This window comes from Giraffa tippelskirchi, chromosome 9 (genome assembly GCF_054371585.1).
Source record: "Giraffa tippelskirchi isolate mGirTip1 chromosome 9, T2T-mGirTip1v1.2.pri, whole genome shotgun sequence".
NCBI lineage: Eukaryota > Metazoa > Chordata > Mammalia > Artiodactyla > Giraffidae > Giraffa > Giraffa tippelskirchi.
The window spans coordinates 106,302,185-106,324,317 of record NC_137283.1 but is presented as its reverse complement, the minus strand read 5'-3'; the positions used below and the strand labels follow the sequence as shown (position 1 = coordinate 106,324,317).

General features: G+C 41.7%; 1 protein-coding gene and 1 long non-coding RNA gene across 2 annotated transcripts in view; one reads left to right on the top strand and one right to left on the bottom strand.

Annotated features, from left to right (window-relative positions):
• Window positions 1–1,047: 1,047 nt before the first annotated feature.
• SLC16A10 (solute carrier family 16 member 10) overlaps window positions 1,048–22,133 on the top strand; it is a 112,095-nt gene continuing 91,009 nt past the window's right edge. The window contains exon 1 of the mRNA XM_081530584.1: window positions 1,048–1,572. Coding sequence (XP_081386710.1) covers window positions 1,236–1,572 — 337 coding nt within the window. The 5' untranslated portion in view covers window positions 1,048–1,235. The remainder of the gene's footprint in view (window positions 1,573–22,133) is intronic.
• LOC145521723 (uncharacterized) lies at window positions 13,118–17,506 on the bottom strand. Its single transcript, XR_014065629.1, has 3 exons — window positions 17,275–17,506; window positions 16,804–17,042; window positions 13,118–13,260 (listed from the first exon to the last, which is right to left on the bottom strand). It is a non-coding gene; the product is annotated as an uncharacterized LOC145521723 (long non-coding RNA).

The following is a 22,133-nucleotide window of genomic DNA, read 5'->3' as shown; positions in this document are numbered from 1 at the left end:
TAGTATGATTCAGGGCTCAGCACAAAGGCTGTTTGCTGTAGAAGCTTTTCTCTAATGTTTTGAAGATAATTTAATGGCTCCATTCCACTTCTCTTTGTTGTATATGTATTGTAACACTTATTATGTGACACTCCTATTCTATCCCAGGACTTCTTCCTAGTAGTTTTTGAGCCGGTAGGGGCAGAAATGTGATCAATAACACTCATTTATGGACTCCATCATAAAGTAATTAGCATATTTTGACTTTGAAGTTAAGAATTTGAGTGACTGAGAAATTAAGAATTGTGCCCAATATTATACAACTAGTTAGTCTTCATTTCTTTTACATACATGGTTGTTCCATGCTTTAAGGAGACAGAGAAGTTGAATATAGGTGCTAGCTTTTGTCTGAAGTGCAAACGACTGTGCTGTAGTTTAAAAGTAATGTTTTTTAGCTGTCTGTCAAAAATGTTTGTTACTTGAAGACTTTGATATAACCGTCTGTGTCTTCCAAAATGAGGCTGTTCAATATGCCAAGTATGATTTCATAGGAAATCACATATGAATGTAGGAAAAATTAAATAGGGCCTCTGATCTTTCTGACTCCCTTTTTAAGTCAGCAGTTGGCATAACATATCTTATATATTATAATTAGTAATTAGAGGTGAACGCCAGAAAACAACAACAACAAAAAGAAAACAAAGGGACAATGTTTGCTGGTGAGGCTGTCAGCGGACTGAGACTAAAGAAGGTCCCATTCTGTGGTCCCGATGACCCAATGTGGCCTGCACCGAGGAGGAGTCGTGCCCCTTCCGTTAACACTTTCTGGCGGGGTGACCTACACATCTGTGACCCCCGCTGGAGAGGAGGAGGCCCGGCGGCAGGCGCGCGCGCAGATATAGCCACCCGCAGGCACCTGGGTCGCCCGCCGCGGGAGGGGGTGGGCCCCCTGCGTTCTCCCGAAGCCCAATCATCAGGAGATTCCGGGGCAGGTCCCGCCGCCGACCACGCCCCCAGGAGGTGGGGCGGGGGGGGCGTCTTTAAGAGCTGGCGGCCCGGCCTCCTGCTGAGTCCGGGTGCGGGGCTGTAGAGCCGGAGGTTCGAGTGTGAGCCCGCCGCCGCCCGCCCACGGGGGGCTCCACCACCTACGCCTCGGCCTCGCTAGCCCGCCAGCCCAACTCGGCGGCTCCTCCGCGAGCCCGCCGGGAACTCGCGCCCCTCGCGCTCCCCGGCGCCCGAGGGGGCCGCCCCGGGCCATGGTGCCCTCCCAGGAGGAGCCTGCCGCCGCGCGGGGGACAAGTGAGGCGCAGCCGCCCGGCTCCGCGCCTCCGGGGGCCGCTCCGCTGCCCGCCGCGGGACCCTTAGACGGCCCGGAGGCGGCGACAGCCGAGAAGGTGGAAGTAGAGCTGGGTGGGTCGGTGAGCGCCGAGCCCCTTGAGCCCCCTGAGGGCGGCTGGGGTTGGCTGGTGATGCTAGCAGCCATGTGGTGCAACGGGTCGGTGTTCGGCATCCAGAACGCCTGCGGGGTGCTCTTCGTGTCCATGCTGAAGACCTTCGGGTCCAAGGACGATGACAAGATGGTCTTCAAGACAGGTGAGGCACAGCGCCCGCCGCGGCTAGCGCCGGGGGATGGGCGCGGGATGCCTCCCGCGTGTGGAGCGAGCTTCTGCGCCGCCTGGTGCGCCCCTGCGGGTCCCTGTGTGTGGAGGGTGTGAGGGGTGGGTCTGTCCAATTGCAGAAGCAGCCCTGCGGCTCCCGGGGCCTCCGTGCCCCTCTCTTTGTGTTGAATCCAGATGAAGGGACTGTATTTGGATACAAGTCACAAAACTTACTTGCCTAGATCTTCCTGCTTCCCCTTCTGTAGGATAGAGGCTGGGTCTCTGGTAGACTTTCTCTTAATTTTTGAAAACAAACAGACCCTCCAAAGCCAGTTAGTTACACCGCTCCGTTATTTTTACAGTCTCTTTCGTGACCGTGACGGTTGGGTTTTTGTTCTTCTGCCCCCGGCGCTCTAGAGGACTGTGTGTGTTGGGGGGAGGCGGAGTTGGCGAGATGAAAGATCTGTATTGCAAGGTCTCGGGAGTTCTGAGGGGAGCCCTGAAGGAAACACGGTTTCGTGGTGGTTTTTTTGGGGGGGGTGGGGAAAAGGGGGGTGTCACTCTGCTAAATATAGAAAGCATAGGAGGCAGCCAGATCAGGGACTGGGAAGAGGAAGGTGAAGGGTTGCCCTTTCCTGTTGTGTTCTTTGTCATTTTTAATCATATACCAAATTAGATGAAAAAGGTGCAGACTCAACATTTTTTCCCTGTAGATGGTTACTACCTGACCTATCAAGTCCAAGACCTTCTGTATAACTCTTTTACATGCATTATTTCATGTCATCCTGTGAGGCAGGCGTTATCAACCCCTTTTAGGCGAGAAAAGTGAAGCTTGTTGAAATAAAGTGTTTTAATAAGCCCAGAATGGTGATGAAACATATCTTTATTTAAAGGGCCAAGTCATTTTCATTACTAGAACATGCTCCCTCCTTGCCATTTGGGCAACTTTATACGGTTAATGAGGGCTTCCCAGGTGGTTCAGTGGTAAAGAACCTGCATGCCAATGCAGGAGACCCGGGTTTGATCCCTTGGTTGGGAAGACCCGTTGGCAAAGGTAATGGCAACCCACTCCAGTATTCTTGCCTGGGAAATCCTATGGACAGAGAGAGAAGCCTGGTGGGCTACAGTCCACAGGAATCGAACATGACTTAGTGACTAAACAACAGCGACATGTGGTCCTTTTTTTTTTTTCTAACTTTAATTTTCAATTATTTTTAGAGTGTGTTTTCCTTAGCTCTTTAGTGTGCATACAAAAAAATATGTTAGTCTGTTATAACAAATTCTAAGGGAGAGGTAATGTTGGGTGTTTTAAAGACTGATATTAAAGAGTATTATACTGTTGTTCTGCAGCTTTTCTTCTGCTTTGCGTTGTGTTTGCAGTTTATCCCCATAACTTCTCAGTTATGGGGATAGCTTAAATTCTTTACATTTTAATGCCTCGTTTTCCATTGTATGAATATATTATACTTTATATGCATTCTTTCTTTAATAAGCATTTAGGTTACCTTCAAAATTACTATAGACAGTGCTGCCATGCATATTCTTGTACATTGTCTCCTTGCACATGTGAATCAGGTACCATATTTAACCTGGAATTTCTGTTCCTTAAATAGCTTTTAAAGCTATTGTGTTCTTCAGGTCACATAACTAGGTACAAAAGTGTTCAAAATATAATATCATGTACTTGCTTGGCAGGATAGATATGCATAGGCAGTAGTAAACAAAAATAACTTTGTGTATTTTCTCTATGAGTAGCCAGCATCTGGGAGAGAAAAGGGCACTGAGGCAGAATTCAGAGTCAACATTTTAAGAATAGTTCTTTCAGCATTTAGTATATTCTTGCCTGGGATTACACTTTTATTGCAGTCAGAACACCAAAACAAAATACTCATTTGTTTACCACAGGTTTTGCAAACTCAGGTGAGTAGATCCATTGTTGTTTGTGGGATGTCTTATTTTTTTCTCCTTCCTAACTTTTTTTTTTGAGAGAGCGCAAGCAAGCAAGCAAGCAAGCAGTTGCTGGAGAGACCATAGCTTCATCAGGATTCAAGAGTTTTGTGATGTCAAAGCCTCTCTCTCTTTGGTCCCAAAGATTCCTAGTGACAACAAAAGCCCAATTCTGGGTAGCTGAAGGGTAGGGAGGCCACAGGGACCCATTCTCTTCAACTTTTTGAAACTCTGTATTTTCAGTTTTGATGAATATCTTCATTTACTCAGCCTTGATGGCTTTTCAGTCTTGTTTGTGTATGTGTGGGTGTGTACCACAAAACATGTATACAGGTGTGCACATTAAATAGTGAAGACTTTGTCTGCCTGAGTGCCGTATGTGGTTGGTGGTACCCTTGCACAAAGGTGCACAGCTCAGGGTCGGTGCTGACTGAGAACCAGCCTGTGCTCTGGGCGCTCTTTATCTAATTCCTGCAGAGGGGCCCCGTGCCCTTGTAGTGGCCCTGTGTAACAGCCCAGCGAGATGGCACAGTGGCCTGTACTTGTACTCGGTTGATACGTGAAACATGTACAGCAGATAAACTTTAAGGTCTGAGGTCACCTCGTTAGTGAAAAAATGGAGACTGGATAGCCTTTAAGCCAATTAATGTTTAGATTCCTGCCCCACCCCACCTTTCTGTCTTTCCTTCCTTTTTTCCCTCCCTTCTGCCAGCTCTCCCTCCTTTCTCTTTCTTTCTCTCTCTCCCCCCACTTTCTGTCTCTCCCTCCCTTCTTCCCTTTCTCTCTGTCTCTTCCCTCATTTAGCATCTCTCTTGCTTCCTTCCTCCCTCCCTTCTTCCCCCCGTCCATCTCCATCTCCCTCTGCTCATGCACTCTCTCACACACACGTACGTACAGGTGTTTCAAAAAAAGTCTGTATCAACAACAGGTACTGAAGGGTTTGAGAATGCTTGCTTTGAAGTTTGACTCCACATTTTTTATTTTGATATTCTAATGCTGAGTCATCTGTGATCAAATGTATGCTAGCTTCAGGTACAACGTAAAACATATCTGGAATTATTTAAGACTTCATTTTTCAAAGTTTTGGTCCATTTTCTATTACCTTGTTCATTATTGATAATTCTGGCATTAGAGGTTAGTTCATTCTGTCTCCACGTGCTCATTGGCTTCTTCATAGTTATAAGCTCAAGAGTACTCAGGGAGGTGGTGGTGGAATGGGAACCTAGGTTTGCAAACGATGAATCATATTGCTTGAGAACCTCCCATGTGCCAGGCATAGTGCTAAGCTCGTTCCATGCTTTCCTATTTTAAACCTTAGTTTGACTGCATGAGATAGGCTTTATTTAATCTTTCTTTTCAGATGTGGAAACTCAGGCTTATGGAGATTAAGTCAGCAGTGGAGCCCAGGGTTCAACCTCAGGTTTATCTGACTCCAGAAGCTAGGTTTTTAATGACTGATCATATTACATGGGTTGGATAACATTCTGTTAATGCATCATTCTTTGTTTGATTAATTCAAGCTTTAGAAATGGATAACTATATAGGAATTCTGGAGTTAGAAAAGAAGTCTGAAAGATCAGGATCCCTGTTTCTTGATCTCACTTGGCTGTCAGTAAGCGATTGCCAGTTGTTAATGTCTCATTGAAATAGATTTTTGGGAGTTCCCTGGTGATCTAGTGATTAGGATTCAGCGCTTTCACTGCAGTGGCTCCAGGCTCAATCTCTGGTTGGGGAGCTGAGATCCTGCAAGTTGAGGGGTGCAGGCAAAATTTTAAAAAAAAAAAAGATTTTTGAAGTATAGGGAGATGTTCATGGGAAAGCAAGATAATTTGTTACAGTGTTCAAGCCAGAGTCTGGAGTTTCCTTTGAAGAACCAGACTCCTTTAGACTGATCCATAGCAGGACAGTATTTCCAGATGTTAAGTGAAGAGGAGCCTTCCTCAGGCTTGACTTCTGCTCTTCAAGGCTCTCTTATCTCTTTCTGCGCCACTGATGATCCTCCCACAATTTCTCAGAAACAGGCATGGAGAAATTCATTCACACTAAGATATAAGTGAGTTTACACATCTTAATGTTACTCCTCATTCATTCTACAAATGTTTACCCAGTATTTGACACCCTGTGTGCTGGGCATAGAAGGCGGTAATTGAGAGAGACAAGGTCAGCTGTCCCCAAGGAGCTTTTGATCTGCTGTGGGATACAAAAGTAAATAGAGCATTTCTCTTTGCAATATACCGGGACATAGGCTTAGGGAGATTATGAGGCTGAAAGTCTAAGGAAATTCCCACGAATGGTGGAGGCTGGGAAAAACATTTGATGGCCTTTTTCCCTGTGGCAGTAGATCTCATTTTGTGAAATTAAGACTTTGGAAAGGGGAAGAAAGCTGAACTCCAGTGGAGTGCATCACAGCCCCATTACATTATCCTGGCTGCTGATGACATGGCACTCAGAGATATGCCTTGCACTTATTGCTGTGTTAGAAAGGTCCATCAGAGGGAGCAAGCTGAGCTTGAGTTGTCTCTCTTCAACTATTTATCTGTTCATATGTGCCTGCTTCTTGCCCAGGTGGGCGGAAATCAGACACTTTTGGGAAAACTAAAACAGATAACTACAGTTAACTGGAACATTGTTTTCCCTTAGAAATTACAACTTACAATTTAGAAATTATAATTATTGGAAAACCTATTTTTAGTTTTTTCATGTAACTGAAAAAGATTCTAGGGTTCTTTTAGTGCTGTGGACGCTCTCTGGGATCTTACTAGGGTATTAGTCTAGTTTACTTATCCGCTTTCTTCTTGGAAAAAGAAAAAATACTTTAGTGGTATGTTGATATTTAAAAACATCTATTTAAAACAAGTATGTTTTCAGAATCATTATTTAAGGTCACTAATGATATTCTTTTGAAGAAATTATGTCGCTCTGGTCCAGAGGCTGAGTCAAGAAGACCCCTACTATTTCCAGTGATTCTGAGATTGTGTTCTTTAATAGCCGTTCTTTAACGTAGAAGCCTGTGGTTAAATAAGTTTGGGAAACACTGCACATTATCATCTTCTTTTGGATATTCCAAGTACAAATCAAGGTGTTAAAAAAATTCAGTAGTTTTGAAGGAAAATGGGCTATCAAAAAGGTGTTTGGTTATCATCTTTAATACAACTCTACCTTCCCCGTGTGGAAGGAGATTACTCTTTAGATAGTCATAATCACAAAGTAGGATTTTTAGTAGCATTGAGGGATGGATGCATCTTGCAACACCTCTCAACATAGCCTTTTTTTGGTCTTTATTCGTTTATTTATTTTTGACTGCCCTGGGTCTCTGTTGCTTTGGCGTGGGTGGCTTTGTCGCGGGCTTTTTCTAGTTGCGGCAAGTGGGGGCTACTCTTTGTTGTGGCACGAGGTCTTCTCATTGTGGTGACTTCTCTTGCTACAGAGCACAGGCTCTAGGGCTCATGGGCTTCAGTAGTTACAGCATGCAGGCTCTTTAGTTGTGGCTCTAGAGCACGGGCTCAGTAGTTGTGGTGATCGGGCTTAGTTGTTCCCCAGCATGTGGAATCTTCCTGGACCAGGGATCACACCTGTGTGCCCTGCATTGGCAGGCAGATTTTTATGCACTGTGCCACCAGGGAAGTCCTCAACATACTCTTACTGGCACCTCTGAGATTTTTAAGTCAGTTAGTTTTTCCTAAAGGTTTCTTTTTTTTTTTTTTAAGTTTTTGCATTTACATACTGATATTATGCTGATATTTAAATACATACTGCAGTTGTGTGCTACACCTGAACTTACAGGAGGTTTTGGCTATAGTTCAGAACTGAACTTCTATGTCTGGTTTTTATGCTAAGGACTTTATTTTTGGTGGAAAAACCTGTCTGCATAACTAACCATTTCTGTGTTATTAGAAGTTTTTTAGTAGTGGTGCTTTGTTAAGATGGTTATAGTGAACAAATGATCTGATTCATGGCCCCATACTTACACATCTTTCACTGTAAGGAAAATGCCTGACTCTAATTTGCACTCAAAGAGATGTTGAAAAGCCAAGAAAGCTCTCTTATGGCAGATGTTATGAGGCTTGAATTTGCTTCATTCTTTTCCATCTTAAAACATCCAACTTTATATTCCGTGAATTAATCTAAACTGCCTGTTAAAATAAGTTGTTAGACTACAAAAATAGTTCAGAATTTTGGAAAGAAATGAGCATGGTATGAGCATTTCATACTCCATTTCCAGAATGTTTCTGAATTTAGAAACTTTCCTATAACACAGAAATGGTTAGTTATGCAGACAGGTTTTTCCACCAAAATAAAGCCCTTAGCATAAAAGTGTAAAACATGAAAAGTGTAAATAGTGTGTAGTGAATTCTGCTTAAGTACAACAATACGAGTATTCCTGTGGTGTTTTATCATGGGATTTTTATCAGTAGAATTAACTGCCAAAAGAACCAACTCAACCAGAAATACTGTAGGGATTATTTCAGGAGAGATTTTGAGGTGTCTTTTATAAGGAATTGTATTCTGTACTCTTGATGTGATTTGTTATATCATTTTATATGGTTCTTATTGAATCCATGTTGCAGTTCCTTGAGACTTAGTCCCAGGCCATGTGCCTGCTTTACTTTTCCTGCCTTCCCTGGGTGTCTTGTATGCCCTGTGGCTCAAACCACTATCTTGGGGTTGTTATTTTCAAATTTATTTGTGTTCAAGACCCATGTTACCTATTTCTGGAAAATTCTACTTGGATGCACAGGTATATTGTTTAGTTGCTAAGTTGTGACCAACTCTTTTGCAACCCCATGGACTGCAGCCTGCCAGGCTCTCTGTCCATGGGATTTCCCCGGCAAGAATACGGGAGTGAGTTGCCATTTCCTTCTCCAGGGTATCTTCCTGACCCAGGGATTGAACCCCAAGTCTCTTGCGTTGGCAGGTGGATTCTTTACCACTGAGCCACCAGGAAGCCCCAAGTATATCATACTCAACTAAAATGAACTCATTTTTTAGCCACCCCACATAGTGTTTTCACCTACCATCAAAAACAACAGATCACCTGTGGGTAGATGTAGCCTTCCTTCTGAATTCTCTTAGTGTATAAAACCTCTGGTTGCTCACGTCAAACACATGGAATCCATCTTAATTTCTTATTTCTTCTCTTTCCTATTTTGTTAAATCAGACAGGGTCATTTTGTGTTTACCTGCTTAATGCCTCATAAGTCAATCCCCATCTTGTCCTTTAGTGCCATGCATTAATTTGTGCCTTCATTACTTTTGGCCTCAATTACTGTCATAACTTATTAACGGGTCTACTTGTCCTCAGTTTAGACACATGAGTGATTTTTCTAGAACATTAGACTATACCATTTTTCTGTTTAAAAGCCATCTGTGATACCCATTAATTCTGGGAAAACGAGAGTCGTTTGAGCACTGGCCCTTGCCTGACCCTGTAACCTTGCTTCTCACCGCTCTCCCTTCTTGCACAGCATGTGGGATCTTAGTTCCCTGACTAGGGACCGATCCCAGACCCCTGGATATGGGAGCAGTGAGTCCTAACCACTGGACCACCAGGGAAGACACTCTCCCTTCTTGCACTTTACACTCCAGCCTAGATGGAGGAGGTCTTGCTTCTTTGCCTCTATGTGTGCCACTTCTCTTTACTGTGGTTGTTGGTCCTTATGAGATTCTGATGAAATGGCCTGGCTGTTTTATTTCTTTGATCACAGCTGTGGGATAAAAAATGCTTTTTTACAACTGTTGTTATGTTTTTGATGCACATGGAATGTTTTGGGGGTAGCATGAATTCAAATGAATTATGAACTCAGCTTAGAGTGGAAGACAGAGAACCTAATTCCAACCCATCCTAATCTAGCGTTCTGTTTAAGATAAACCATATTTGTTCAAGTGATAATTTGTGTAGTCCTTTACCATAAAGGAAGGGTTTTCATATACATTACTTGATATTATTTTTTAGAGTCGCTTTGTAGTGTGTTGTTATCTCATTTATAGATAATGAAGTCTCAACTTGCACAGTTTAAGGTTGGGCCACATGATATCAATATTTACATTCATTAAGTTGAATTTAGGAGCATCTTTTTAGCTGGACAAAAATCTGTCCTTCTGTTAAAGTTGTCTCGAGATGTAGAATCCTGGCCTTTTATCCCCTTGAAACTATTTTCTGCATATTTACCTAAATGTTCTCTAGAACCCGTTTAGTGTTTCCTACCCAGGCTACCAGAAATCCCGTGAAGTCGTCCAATCCATCCCATTTAGAGTTATCATAACCCAGCTAGAGATCTGGTCTCATTTTGAAGTGAAACAAAAACAAGCTAAGCCCCAGACACTGCTCCAATAATCGTCTCACCTCAGCTCTGAGCACCCACCTAGCCTGTTGCCACCCAGGCAGGAACTGTGGGTGTTTTTACTGGCAGTGTTTTAGAAGGAGCAACTCCAACCCTCCTGGGAACTGTGCAGAAGCACCACCCAGGACTGGGTCAATGGAGGAGAGCAGTGCTGTTAGTCATCTCTGTACCACATGTGTGTGAGCAAACCTTAGCTAAGCCATCTTCATTAACAGCAAAATGCCTACATCCCACCTTGCATGTAGGAACTAGAACTAGGGAACTGAGGAGGTGGCTTGCCTTGTTCCCAATTGGAAGTCTTTTTTTCATTTCACTAATTTTAAAAAGAGTTGAAGTATAGTTGATTTACAATGTTGTGTTAATTACTGCTGTATAACAAAGTGATTCCATTGTATATTTATATAAAGTATTCTTTTTCATTATGGTTTCTCATAGGATATTGAATATAGTTTGCTGTGTTATACAGGACTTGGTTGTTTATTCATTCTGTATATAAAAGCTTACATCTGCTAACCTCAGCCTTTCACTCCATCCCTCTTTCAGCCCCCTCCCCCTTGGCAACCACCAGTCTGTTGTTTATGTCTGTGTTTCGGTTTCACGTTGTTGTTGTTCAGTCATTCAGTCGTGTCCGACTCTTTGCGACCCCATGGACTGCAGCACACCAGACCTCCCTGTCCTTCCCTGTCTGCTGGAGCCTGTTCAAACTCACATCCATTGAGTTGGTGATGCCATCAGCCGTCTCATCATCTATCGTCCCCTTCTCCTTCCTTCAGTCTTTCCTAGCATCAGTCTTTTCTAATGAGTCAGCTGTTCACATCAGGTGGCCAAAGTATTAGAGCTTTAACATAGATAGGTTCATTTGTCATATTTTAGATCCCACGTATGAGTGATATCACATGGTATTTGTCTTTCTCATTCTGACTTTTGTCACTTAGTATGATAATCTCTAGTTGTGTCCATGTTGTTGCAAATGGCATTAGTTCATTCTTTTTAATGGTTGAGTAGTACTCCATTATATATATGTACCACATCTCCTTCATCCATTTATCTGTCAATGGATATTTATTGACAGATTGTTTCCATTTCTTGGCTATTGCATTTCACAAATTTTTAATTATGGGGAAACACATGAAATAAATATTTGAAATAATGTATGTGGACTAAAGCAGTGTTTCTAACCCTTTTGTTCCCAAATGTAAAACTCTTCTCATAGCCCTTGAAAATTTTGATACACACCTCCCAGGGTAATTTACCTTTTGGGATTCCCTAATACCTAGAAGATAAAGCCATGCTCTGTGTTTTTCCACCAGCTAAGATTTTGTCACATTGCTTTTACTGGCATTATTATAATTAGGATTTTTTTTTTTTTTTGAGTTGCACCTCGAGGCATGCAGGATCTTAGTTCCTGGGCCAGCTCTGTGAAAGCGCCCAGTTCTAACCACTGGACTGCCAGGGAATTCCCTAAGATTCTTTTTTGTTTGTGTTTAAAGACAAAGTTATAATAGTGAATATGCTTTTTAAAACTAAGTGTGCCTCTTAAATCTGCTCTTATTAGTAAGGGGGAACCAGCCTGCCTTCCTCCTACAGCCCCCCAACTTGAGAGTCAGTAACTGGAGTTTTGAATTGAGTTCAAGGCATGCTTTTCTGTCATTAGTTAAATCCAAATGAAAGGTCAGCGGTTAAATTAGTGTATGAAACTCAGGGAAAGGTGCATTGATCTATGGTTCAGCTATTACCCATTTTTTTTGGCTGAGGAGTAAATTGCATCAACAGTGCTCTGCATGTGTTCAGAAAGTAAAAAATTTATTTAGTCTTGTGACCAACTTAGACTCGATCCAAAAACCAGTTCTGAAATATGTTTCATGAGAGTATAAAACCACTACTCATTAAACAGATGTGTTTATTGACTTTTCTGGGTAGATAGGTAATAATGCCAGGGTCAAGTGGGTTAGTCTGGTGACTGGTTTTGATAGTGAAAACCTTTTCGTCTTGTTTAATTATCCTTTTTATTAGTTTTGAGTTTACGTTCCAATTTCAAATGGCAGCATCTCAAAGGATTCACATTTGTCAATGGTTGTTTAAACAACGGCATTCCACAAAGTTAATTGATGTTTTAGCGCAGATGGGGGCAGAAAGTTGCGGGGCAGAAAGTTGCCGTTGTTGTTCTATAGTAGTGTAACACTTGAACTTTGGCAGCAATTCCCCAACTCTGAAGTTATCTCCTGCTACCAGGCTTTTAGGTTTCTTTCTGTTTTATCTGTAGCTTTTAGTTTTGCTTTGTTGAACAAGTGTTGCTTTTATAATAGTAAAAATATCGATATTAAAAATAACTATTAGCATTAGAATATTAACTCTAATGACTGTAATAGTAAACTTGCCCTAATATTAAGTGGTTTTATAGGAATAGATAATAGATATATGGAGTTTTCATTGTAATTGCTAGGTTTTGTCTCTTTCTTCTCAAGAGAAAAATGTTAATTATGAAATAGTCTAGAACTGATAAATGGAACTGATTTTATTTTTATAATGAAAATCTTTTGTTAATCGTATATGAACAGATTAGGAGGAAAGGTTTTTTTTTTTGGCCACGCCCTGCGGCCTGGGGTATCTTAGTTCCCTGACCAGGGATCAAACCCATGCCCCCTGCATTGACCAGATAGGTCCCAGAGAACTGATTTTAAATCACATCAAGGATTTGCCTGGAAAATCCCATGGACAGAGGAGCCTGGCGGGCTACGGTCCATGGGGTCGCATAGAGTCGGACACGACTGAGCGAATAAACAACAACAACAATATTATTTGACCACGTTTTGTTTTGGATAAAAATGGAGATAGTTAATGTCAGATGGACAGTTGCTAAGAGCTAGATCATGTGATTAGTGCTAATCACACCTGAGCCCCACATAGACATGGCACAAGCAATTCTTATTAACGTATCTCTTTTTTGGGGGATGTAGAGGGACTCAAGGAGGGTCAGAAGAGATAATAGATGAATGTTTGTGTTTATATGCATAATTATATCCAGAATATTATATAATTACTAATCTAAAATCCTCTTGTTTGGTGGTTCTTATGTACGTCTGATACACAGGCTGCTTATATGGGAGCAAAGGCAACTAGAGCATTTCCCCACATTTTGTTGCTGGCCACCAGAAAAAAAGTCTCAAAGACACATGTGTTTCCATCATAAAAAAAACTTGGAAAAAATGGTTACATATTAAATGATCATTTAAACTAAAAGCTTTAAAGTAATGCTTTTAAATGACTTTAATTTTAGCTCAGTGTTCTGTATAAAATATGTGTTTACCATTTCTTTCAACAAACTTGTGTCTTTAAGTGATGCTCAGTAGAACAGAAGACTGACCCTTTTCCAGAAATGTGAAATCGTCTTGAATCTAAGCAAAAAGAAATTATGATGAGTTCAGTTTGATTGGTTTAGAATTTGTAATTATTTGGAGAGGGATATGGTTTGTCTTTTCATACATTCCTGCAGATATAGCACTGTAAGAATCTTCCTTAGAGAATGCACTCCTTTCAAACACTTTTTTCAACAAAGTCAAGGAATACCAAACCTGAGCTCTTCAAATTTACAACTGATGTCACTAGTGCAGAGCCACAATCCCTTATCTGGAACTCTTGGGGCCATATGTGTTTTGGGGTCAGAATTTTTTGGATTTAAAAAAAATAACCAGGTTCATACACTTTTTTTTTTTTTTAAACACACCCCTCCCCCTCCGGGAGTCTGAGGCAGCACCCTGTAATCTAATAGATGTTTTTTTGTAACAAATGTATGGCTATTCAGAGTAATTGGGACAAATAGAGACCATAAGTAGCTTCACGTCAATTCAGGTCCTGTTTTACTTCCAAGTGAGTATTGATGCTGTCTTACAAAAGACTTTGGGTTTGGAATTTCAGAATTGGAAATAAGGATTTGTAGATTTATATGTGAGTATTTTGTTTTCTGTTTCTCAGTGGACATTCCTTTTAAGGTACATTTTTCTTTATCAGATTGTGAAACCTGCTTCATGTTTTCAGTAAATGTGACATTCGGTTATCATACTGATCTACCCTAGATTACTCAGCTTGGCCTCCTTTGCTGGGTGTTTGAAGTGCAGGCTGTGTTATGCAATGTAAATGGCATATCTATATACATCTTTGAACAAATTCTTTCCCCCTTTTTTGAATTGCTTCCATAGCATATATGTCCAAAAGTGAGATTACTCGTTCAAAGGGCATGAACAACTTTATCATAATGTTTGTTGTGCTTAGTCGCTCAGTTGTGTCTGACTCTTTGCAACTCCATTGACTCTGTCCATGGGGATTCTCCAGGTAAGAATTCTGGCGTGGGTTGCCATGCCCTCCCATTGTCAAATTATCTTTTAGAGAACTTGAATCCGTTTACTGTGCACCAGTGTTATACTGACTTTCTGAAAACCCTGCCAATGTTAGGTTTTATTTTTATTAATATTTGCTACTTTGATAATTGCTAATGATATTTTTAAAAATTAGCTGAAGTCATATTTCCTTGCTTTTAGGGCAGTGTATTTTCCCAGTTTTTGAACCCTTTAGAAGCAGTAAATGGCATCTGGAAATACAAGAGGACACCTACCAGTGAAAATATTCGAGTAAAACTTCCTTACCACAGGTGGGAACACTAGAAAGGCCTGAGATTATCCTGCTCCTTAGATTCTCACCTGACACACCTTGGCAGGTGAGGCATGCCCTTGTTCCCTTTCCTCCGTGCTCTAAGCCCAGCCTAGGTGTTGATCAAGACCTTTTGTGGGGGTGGGAGTGAGGATGGAAATTAACTATCTGAGAGGCTTGGCCATGAAGACTTAGTGACTTCTTTAAGTGACATGTTGTCCTTGAGAGGCTCGAGTCTGCACGGGCAGCCCTGTCTCATTCTCCATCTGTGCTGTTGCCTTGCCTCAGTCTCTTCCAGACCCAGCTAATTCTATTGAAGTAGCTTTATTTCATTAATTTGGGTGTATGTTTAAAATGATTTATTTTTAAAAGTGATGTAAAAGTCATTTGAGCACAAACTATGTATTAGGGCCATGCAAGAAACAGAAAGGAATTTGGCATATTCCATACTCTTGGGAGGTTATGAGGAAAGACAAAATGCTATGTATATCAGTAACTTGGAGAGAGTATGCCACCCATGTTAAATGTGGTATAAACATGGTATTGGATTTTAGGGGAAGGCAAAATGGCTTCTGACTGAGATGATCAGGGAAGGCATTTAGGAGGTAGCTTTTGAGTTAAGACTTCAAAGGATTGGTAACTTTCTTCAGCAGATTTAGCAGAAATGACATCCCTGGGATGGGTACACACTGATACTAAATGTCTTACTGTATGTTTTTTATTGCTTTATTGATCCTGTGGTATAATTGCTGTTATGAGCCTCATGTTTCAGATGGGCAACTGAAGGTGGATTTGAATTCAATCTCTGGGATCAGGACCCAAATTCATTATACTCAGCAACACACTGGGCTCTTTAAATAAATGACAAAGAATTTGGTTTGGCTGGAGCCCAGGATTTGTAGAGGAAAGCCCCCAGAAGATCAGGCCTGGAAAGAATGGGGAGGGGAAGATTTGAGTGCCAAGTTAAGAAGTTTGGATGTGATTTAATAGGCAATGGGGAGATACCAAGGATTTCTGAAAAGTGTGCCTTGAGAATCATGACTGGGTTTCTGAGGGAAAGAAAGAGGAACATCAATTACAGAGGTCTTGGCTGAGAGCCAGCGCAGTGATGGAAGTGGGCAGGGAGGGGTAGATGTGAGACACTTGAAAAGACAGATCGAGGAAAGTCTGGCAAGTGATGGGTGTGGACAGTGTCATTGAAACCGAGATGATGCCTTTTCTTGGGGACTGCGTCTGAATTTTGAACTAGGGGCCCCACGTTTTTGTTTTGTACTTGGCCCTACAAATGGTGCAGACAGTGCTGGATGGTGCCACTGACAGGGCCAAGAGCATGCGGAGGAGGAGTTGATAGGGAAAGGCAGATTCAAGTTGTTAGATATGATACTGAGATGCCAGAGGACATCAGGGGATGATGTCAAGCAGGTAACTGGAAATGTGAACCTGGAGCCTCAGAGCAAAACTGAGGCCAGAGGTAGAGTTTTGGAAAGAGCCTGTGTCTTTAAGAGGAATGTGATGTAATAATAGAAGCTTAGAAATTCTGTCTCAAGAAGGCTCAGAGGCTGCTCCTGGGGAGCTTAGTTGGTTTCCATTGAAATCATCTTATTTAAAAGTAACAAAACTTCATCCTTAAAATCTTTTCAGCATTTAGATTTCTCTAAGACTTGCAACTTTTGAAAGTTTAGATTGTGTTTTTTATTATCATTGTCTTAAGTATTTTCAAAACTTAGTCCTAAGACTTAGTTTCTCCCCCGCCTTCAGTTTTACATGTCTTCTGAGACTATTGGAATTTGCTGTTTCTACATTAATGATACAGTGAATTAAGCTGGTCTCTTAAGTCTTACTTTCCAGATGTTCTAGACCAAGAGCCTGTGTAGCTTAGAATCATTTCAATTAATTTATGTAATTCTAATTGTAAAGTATTGATAGTGGTGGAAAACTTGTTCAACAGGAAGGTGTTATCTTGTAGATTGGCCTTCTGAGCCTAGGAACTGAGTCAGCTACCTCTCTCACAATTCATAATGAAAACAGTGTAGGCTCACTCTTTAAAAAATTTGTCTAGGAAAGCTACTAGAAAAGCAGTATAAATGAAATTAAGTTTTCTGTTGACTAGGACTAGGGTGGCATATATTACACAATTTCTTAAGAAACAGAACTTGTCTGTGGCATGTTCATGCCCTATATCTGAGGTTTGATTGCAATGAGGATATGTCTTGTGGTGCTTGCTGGCCAGAAATGGAGTTAGTTCACGTTTAGGGAAAAGCAGAACGCCTGGCTACACGCCGGTCTGTTTTTACCTTGGTTTCCTGTCGCGCAGCCTAGCAGCGAGACTCGGGTAAGATCATGTCACAGTGCTTTGGATGCACAGCACACTTGAGGTGGGTCAGACACTCTTGTTACTGAGTAGGTTGGTAGAGTCCCTGTGTGTGGGCGTGTGTGTTGACTCACGTGCTGTGCTGTAATCTCTCAGAATTCAGGTCCTGAGTTGCGCTCTTGTGATGGAAGCCCAGCTGAAGGTGCTGGAAATACAGTGACCCTGGAGAAAGAACCAGTAAAAGAAGGGGGTGGGTGAAAGGGAATTAATTGATGGTTGTGCAAGAAGATGGTATCTGCCTGTTTTGTAAGCCAATACACCTCTACCCCCTATCCTTCCTTCCAGTAACTGTGCATCTTTAGTACCTTTTGACTTCATTTACAAGGTCTGTATTAAAGCACGTGTCAGGATTTAAGGTAGTATTTTGACCTTGCTTGCCTGCTGTTGTACTTACTGGTGTGAACTGAAGTACTGGCCTGCTGACAAGTCAGGTTGATATCCAGTAATCGTGGGGAGGGGAGGTAAAAGGGAGGCCAACTCAAGCACTTTTTAAAAAAATTAATTAATTGTTTGTTTTGGTTGTGCTGGGTCTTCATTGCTGCGTGTGGGCTTTTTGGAGTTGAAGCGAGTGGGGGCTACTCTTCTTTGCTGTGTGTGGACTTCTCATCACAGTGGTTTCTCTCATTGTGAGCACAGGCTCTAGGAGCATGAGCTTCAGTAGTCACAACTCTTGGGCCCTAGAGTGAATTCTCCAGTAGTTATGGTGCAGAGGTTTTAGTTACTTGTGGCACGTAGAGTCTTCCTGGATCAGGGATTGAACCCATGACCCCTGCATTGGTAACTGGATTCTTATCAACTGTACCACCAGGGAAGTCCCAAGTCAAGTATTTTTTCCTCGAGTTTGAGAAGCAGAAGCCATATAGTCTTTTAAATCTCATGCCAACACACCAGAGAGATTTGCTAATACAAAAGGTTAGGAATTGCAAAAGAACGGTGTATGTTTTTTGGTATTGACTTCAAAATACACTGGTTTCTATAACTTAGTGTTCATTTGTTATGTGTATGCTAACAAAATCATAATGAGTTGGTATATAATTAGTGGTAGTTGTCTTTTGTAGCTTTGATTAGGAAACAAATATTGAGACACTTAAAGCAAGAGGCAGACTGTTACTCGTTTGGGGGAAAAAAAATCAGATGAAAGTAATGCTTAATCCAATTAATTTGTCTTCTTCCTCCAATTCATCATGATGACTTTGGGTGTCTGGAGGCAACTGAGAATGGGTTATGGAAAAATGTCAAGGCAATGTAATCCCTATTATTTATGGTCACTTAAGAAGATAAATTAATCACTGGCCACTAATCTTTGGATAATTACTGTATTTAGCTGGAAATATCCTTAATTTTTTGGAAAGCAAGTCAGTGAGTTAGTAGAACTGTCATAGTTAATCAGCTTTTCTAAGACTAATAATAAGTGAATGGAAATTAGTTGCCTTCAACCTTTTCTCCCTTGCATTATAACATGATCATTCTGAAACTCAGGAAACTATGTGGAACCACAGGGAACATACATTAATACAGTATCTTGTGGTTTTCAAGTAGACATTCATAGGCTTACCCCAGCTAAGGATTAATAGGGTTGCCTTAACAGGTTAAGGCTTGCAGCTTGTGTATATATTTCTGGTTACTAGGATTAGGGAAATTGTGATAACATTATAAAATTGGTTTGAATATAGATTGTTTAGGAAGTGAGTCTTTTGGTGATAGCAGTTCCATTTATGCACTAAATAGTTTTTGAAGGAGTCAGCATAAAAGTATCATATATATCAGGTACTCGGGTTGGGGTGAGCATAAAGAAAAGTAGATATTTCAATCCCAAGGGTGTAAGGTAAGGAGGAAGTCCTTGTTTTGTGTTTTCCACATGGGTACAGTGTCTGGAAGGCAGGCCAGTATTTACCTTTTGGAGTTTGCAGTCTTCATTTAAGAGGTTCCCAAAGAACCTTTTTATCTGAGTACATGAAATTGCTATTCCGGTGGAATCAGAGACATACTACTTATTTACCATGATCAAGGTACTACCATTTTGATAATAACAAAGTTCACACACATTGTGACAAATTGTTGCCTTAATAAGGTTTCTGGAAATAAAACAATTCTGTGTATTGTTTCCAGTCAGAGGATTTGTGTTATTATAAGAAACACAGTACTATATAAAGGACTGAATTACTATAGAACTAAAATATGAATTAGGACTATGGAAAATAAATGTAGACACAAATTTTAACTAGGGTGTATTTTAGAAGACTCACTTTACTTTTTAGAAGCTTTATTGAGGGGTAATTTACATGTGGTAAAATTCACCAGTTTTAAGTCTACAATTTGAGTTCTGACAGTAAGTTGACCATCACTGCAATCATGATACAGAGCCTTCCGTCACCCCAGGATGTTCCTGCAGGCCTCTTTTCTGTCAGTCTTCCCCTGCACCTCTGCTCTTGACAACCATTGATCTGCTTTCTGTCACTGTAGTTCTGCTTTTTCTAAAATTTTCTATAAATGGAATCCCACAGTGTTTTCTTTTGTGTGTAGCTTTCACTCAACATGATGCTCTTGAGATTCAGCTGTATTGTTGCATGTGCAGTCGGCCCTCCGTACCCCTGATTTTGGTATCCTGGGTTCAACCAACCACATGTAAAAAATACTCAGAAAAAAAAGTTCCAGAAAGCTCCAAAAAAAAAAACTGGAATTTGCCCCATGCCAGCAACTATTTTCATAGCATGTACATTAGGTGTTATAAATAACCTGTTACTGGACCAAATTGGGTCTGCCCGCCTCAGGCCATGAAGCCAATCTACTGATACTAGGCTATGGTGAAGAGAAGTGCAGCATTTATTGCTGGGCAAGGAGTCCAGGAGAGCTAGTGCTCAGAGTACCTGAACTCCTCGTGGGTTTCAGGAAAGCATTTTTAAAGGCTAGGTGAAGGGGGGATGGCTCAGGGTGTGTGATCAGCTGATTGGTTGATGGTGAGGTTAACAGGGTGGGGTCATAGGGGTTAATATTTTCATTCCTCAGGCTCCAGTTAGATCTGGAGGCTATGTGCTTATGGTCATCAAGTAGTTAACTCCTTCCATTTGGTAATGGTTTTAGATCTGTAAAACAACTCAGGAGATGTGCATCAGATGCTGTTATCTATGCACTCCAGAGAGGAGCTAAAGCAGAGGATATTCAGGAGTCTGTCCCAGGAAGGCCCATTAAGGTTCTGCAGGGCTATAGCCTAGAGATAGTTTAATGCATGTATATAGGACGATGTGCATAGGTTATGCGTAGATACTTTTTTAGTTATATTAGGGACTTGAGCATCTGTAGATTTTGGTATCTGCTGGGGTCCTGGAGCCAACTCCTCTCACATACTGAGGGACGACTGTACTAGCAAGTCAGTCCTTTTTATCGCTGAGTAGTATTCCATTGTTTCCCTGTATCCATTCACATGTTGGTGGACGTTTGGGTTGTTTCCAGGGTATGTCTGCTCTGAATAGTTGCTACAAACATTTGTGTGCAAGTCTTTGTATGGACATATGTTTTTCCCTCTTGTGCACCTTATTTTTGACTTCCCTGGTGGCTCAGACGGTAAAGTGTCTGTCTACGATGCGGGAGACCTGGGTTCGATCCCTGAATGGGGAAGATCTTCTGGAGAAGGAAATGGCAACTCACTCCACTGTTCTTGCCTGGAAAATCCCATGGATGGAGGAGCCTAGTAGGCTACAGTCCATGGGGTCGCAAAGAGTTGGACACAACTGAGTGACTTCACTTCATTATATGCTTATCTGTATTTTTAAATTTAACAGGAAGATAATACTATGTATTTGTGTGTTTATATGTATTTGCGTGTGACTAAGTGAGGAGGTGAAATAGCATGCAAGGACTTTGGAAAGGCAGGTTTTTCACTTGGGTGATTTTGGGTGAGTGGGGGTACTGCCAATCAAGTGAGTCAAATATGGCTGAGATTTTCTATCTTTTTTTTTTTTTTTAAAGGAGGTCCATTGAAATGAGTCAGTGGGAAATGACTGATGACTTCAGCTAGCAGACACTCCTTGGCCTGGGTGTGCAGGGAGCCGGGATTGACTATAGTCTGTGGAGCAGTGAATGGGAGGTAGGGGTGGAGGTTCAGGCTAAGCAAGGAGGGAGGGGAGAAATAGGGTGGTCACTAGAGGAGAATTAGGGTCGGGGGTTGAAGGGATAACAATTTTTTAAACATGGAGTAGCTTGAGGAGAAAGAACCTGTAGAGAGGGAGAAGGTCGAGTTACCAAGTGGCTAACTGATGGAATAAGTTCATGAGCAGGTCTCAGATGGGGGAATCCAGAGCACAGCTGGTGTGGGGGTGGGCCGTGCAGTCGCCAGAGGTACCATCTCTTCAGGACCTGGAGAGCCTGGAGAGAGAGGAGGGTCAGAACAGAAGCAAATGGAGGTAGGGTTGGTGATAATCACCAGCCTGTGCTTCCTCTGAGAAGTCGTGTGTTAAGTATGGCCTGTGGGATTGAGCAGCAGATTTAAGAGAGTGAAAAAGATTGGGGATTACGGATTGATTTACGGATTGATTTACGGATTGATTACGGATAAGCAAAAGGATTGAGAACGGTTCTGAGAACTGAACCAAGATTAGAAATTGTGAATTTGTAGTGAAACCCATATCTAAAGTTGTGGCTCCCTGCCGCCCCACCCCTCAGCTGTGTTCTGTAGGCTGGGTGAGCAGAGCAGGTGAACTGAACAATTCAGTAAAGTTGGAAGAGACTCGAAGCCAAACAGTTTCATATTTTCTGTCCGTTTGCAGCTGTGTGCAGTATGGCTTCCTCTTCTCTCCACCTTTTATGCACTGTTCTGAGAGGCCAGAGTACTCATGTGTTCTGAGTTTTGTTAAATGTTGAATCAGCTTCACCTGATTAATCAGTCTAATATGATTTTAAAATGCTGTTTTTTTTTATTGTAGTAAAATATATATAACATAAAATCTACCATTTTATCCATTAAAGAATGGATAAATTTGTTTTTACTTTTATTTTTGGCTGTGCTGGGTCTTTGTTGCTGCCCATGGACTTTCTCTAGTTGCAGTGAATGGGGGCTGCTCTCTAGCTGTGATACGCAGGCTTCTTGAGGTGGCTTCTCTTGTTACAGAGCATGGGCTCCAGAGCTCACGGACTCAGTAGTTGTAGTACACGGGCTTAGTTGCTCCGCAACCTGTGGAATCTTCCTGGATCAGGGGTCGAACCCATGTCCCCTGCATTGGCAGGTGGATGCTTAACCACTTGTCCACCAGGGACATC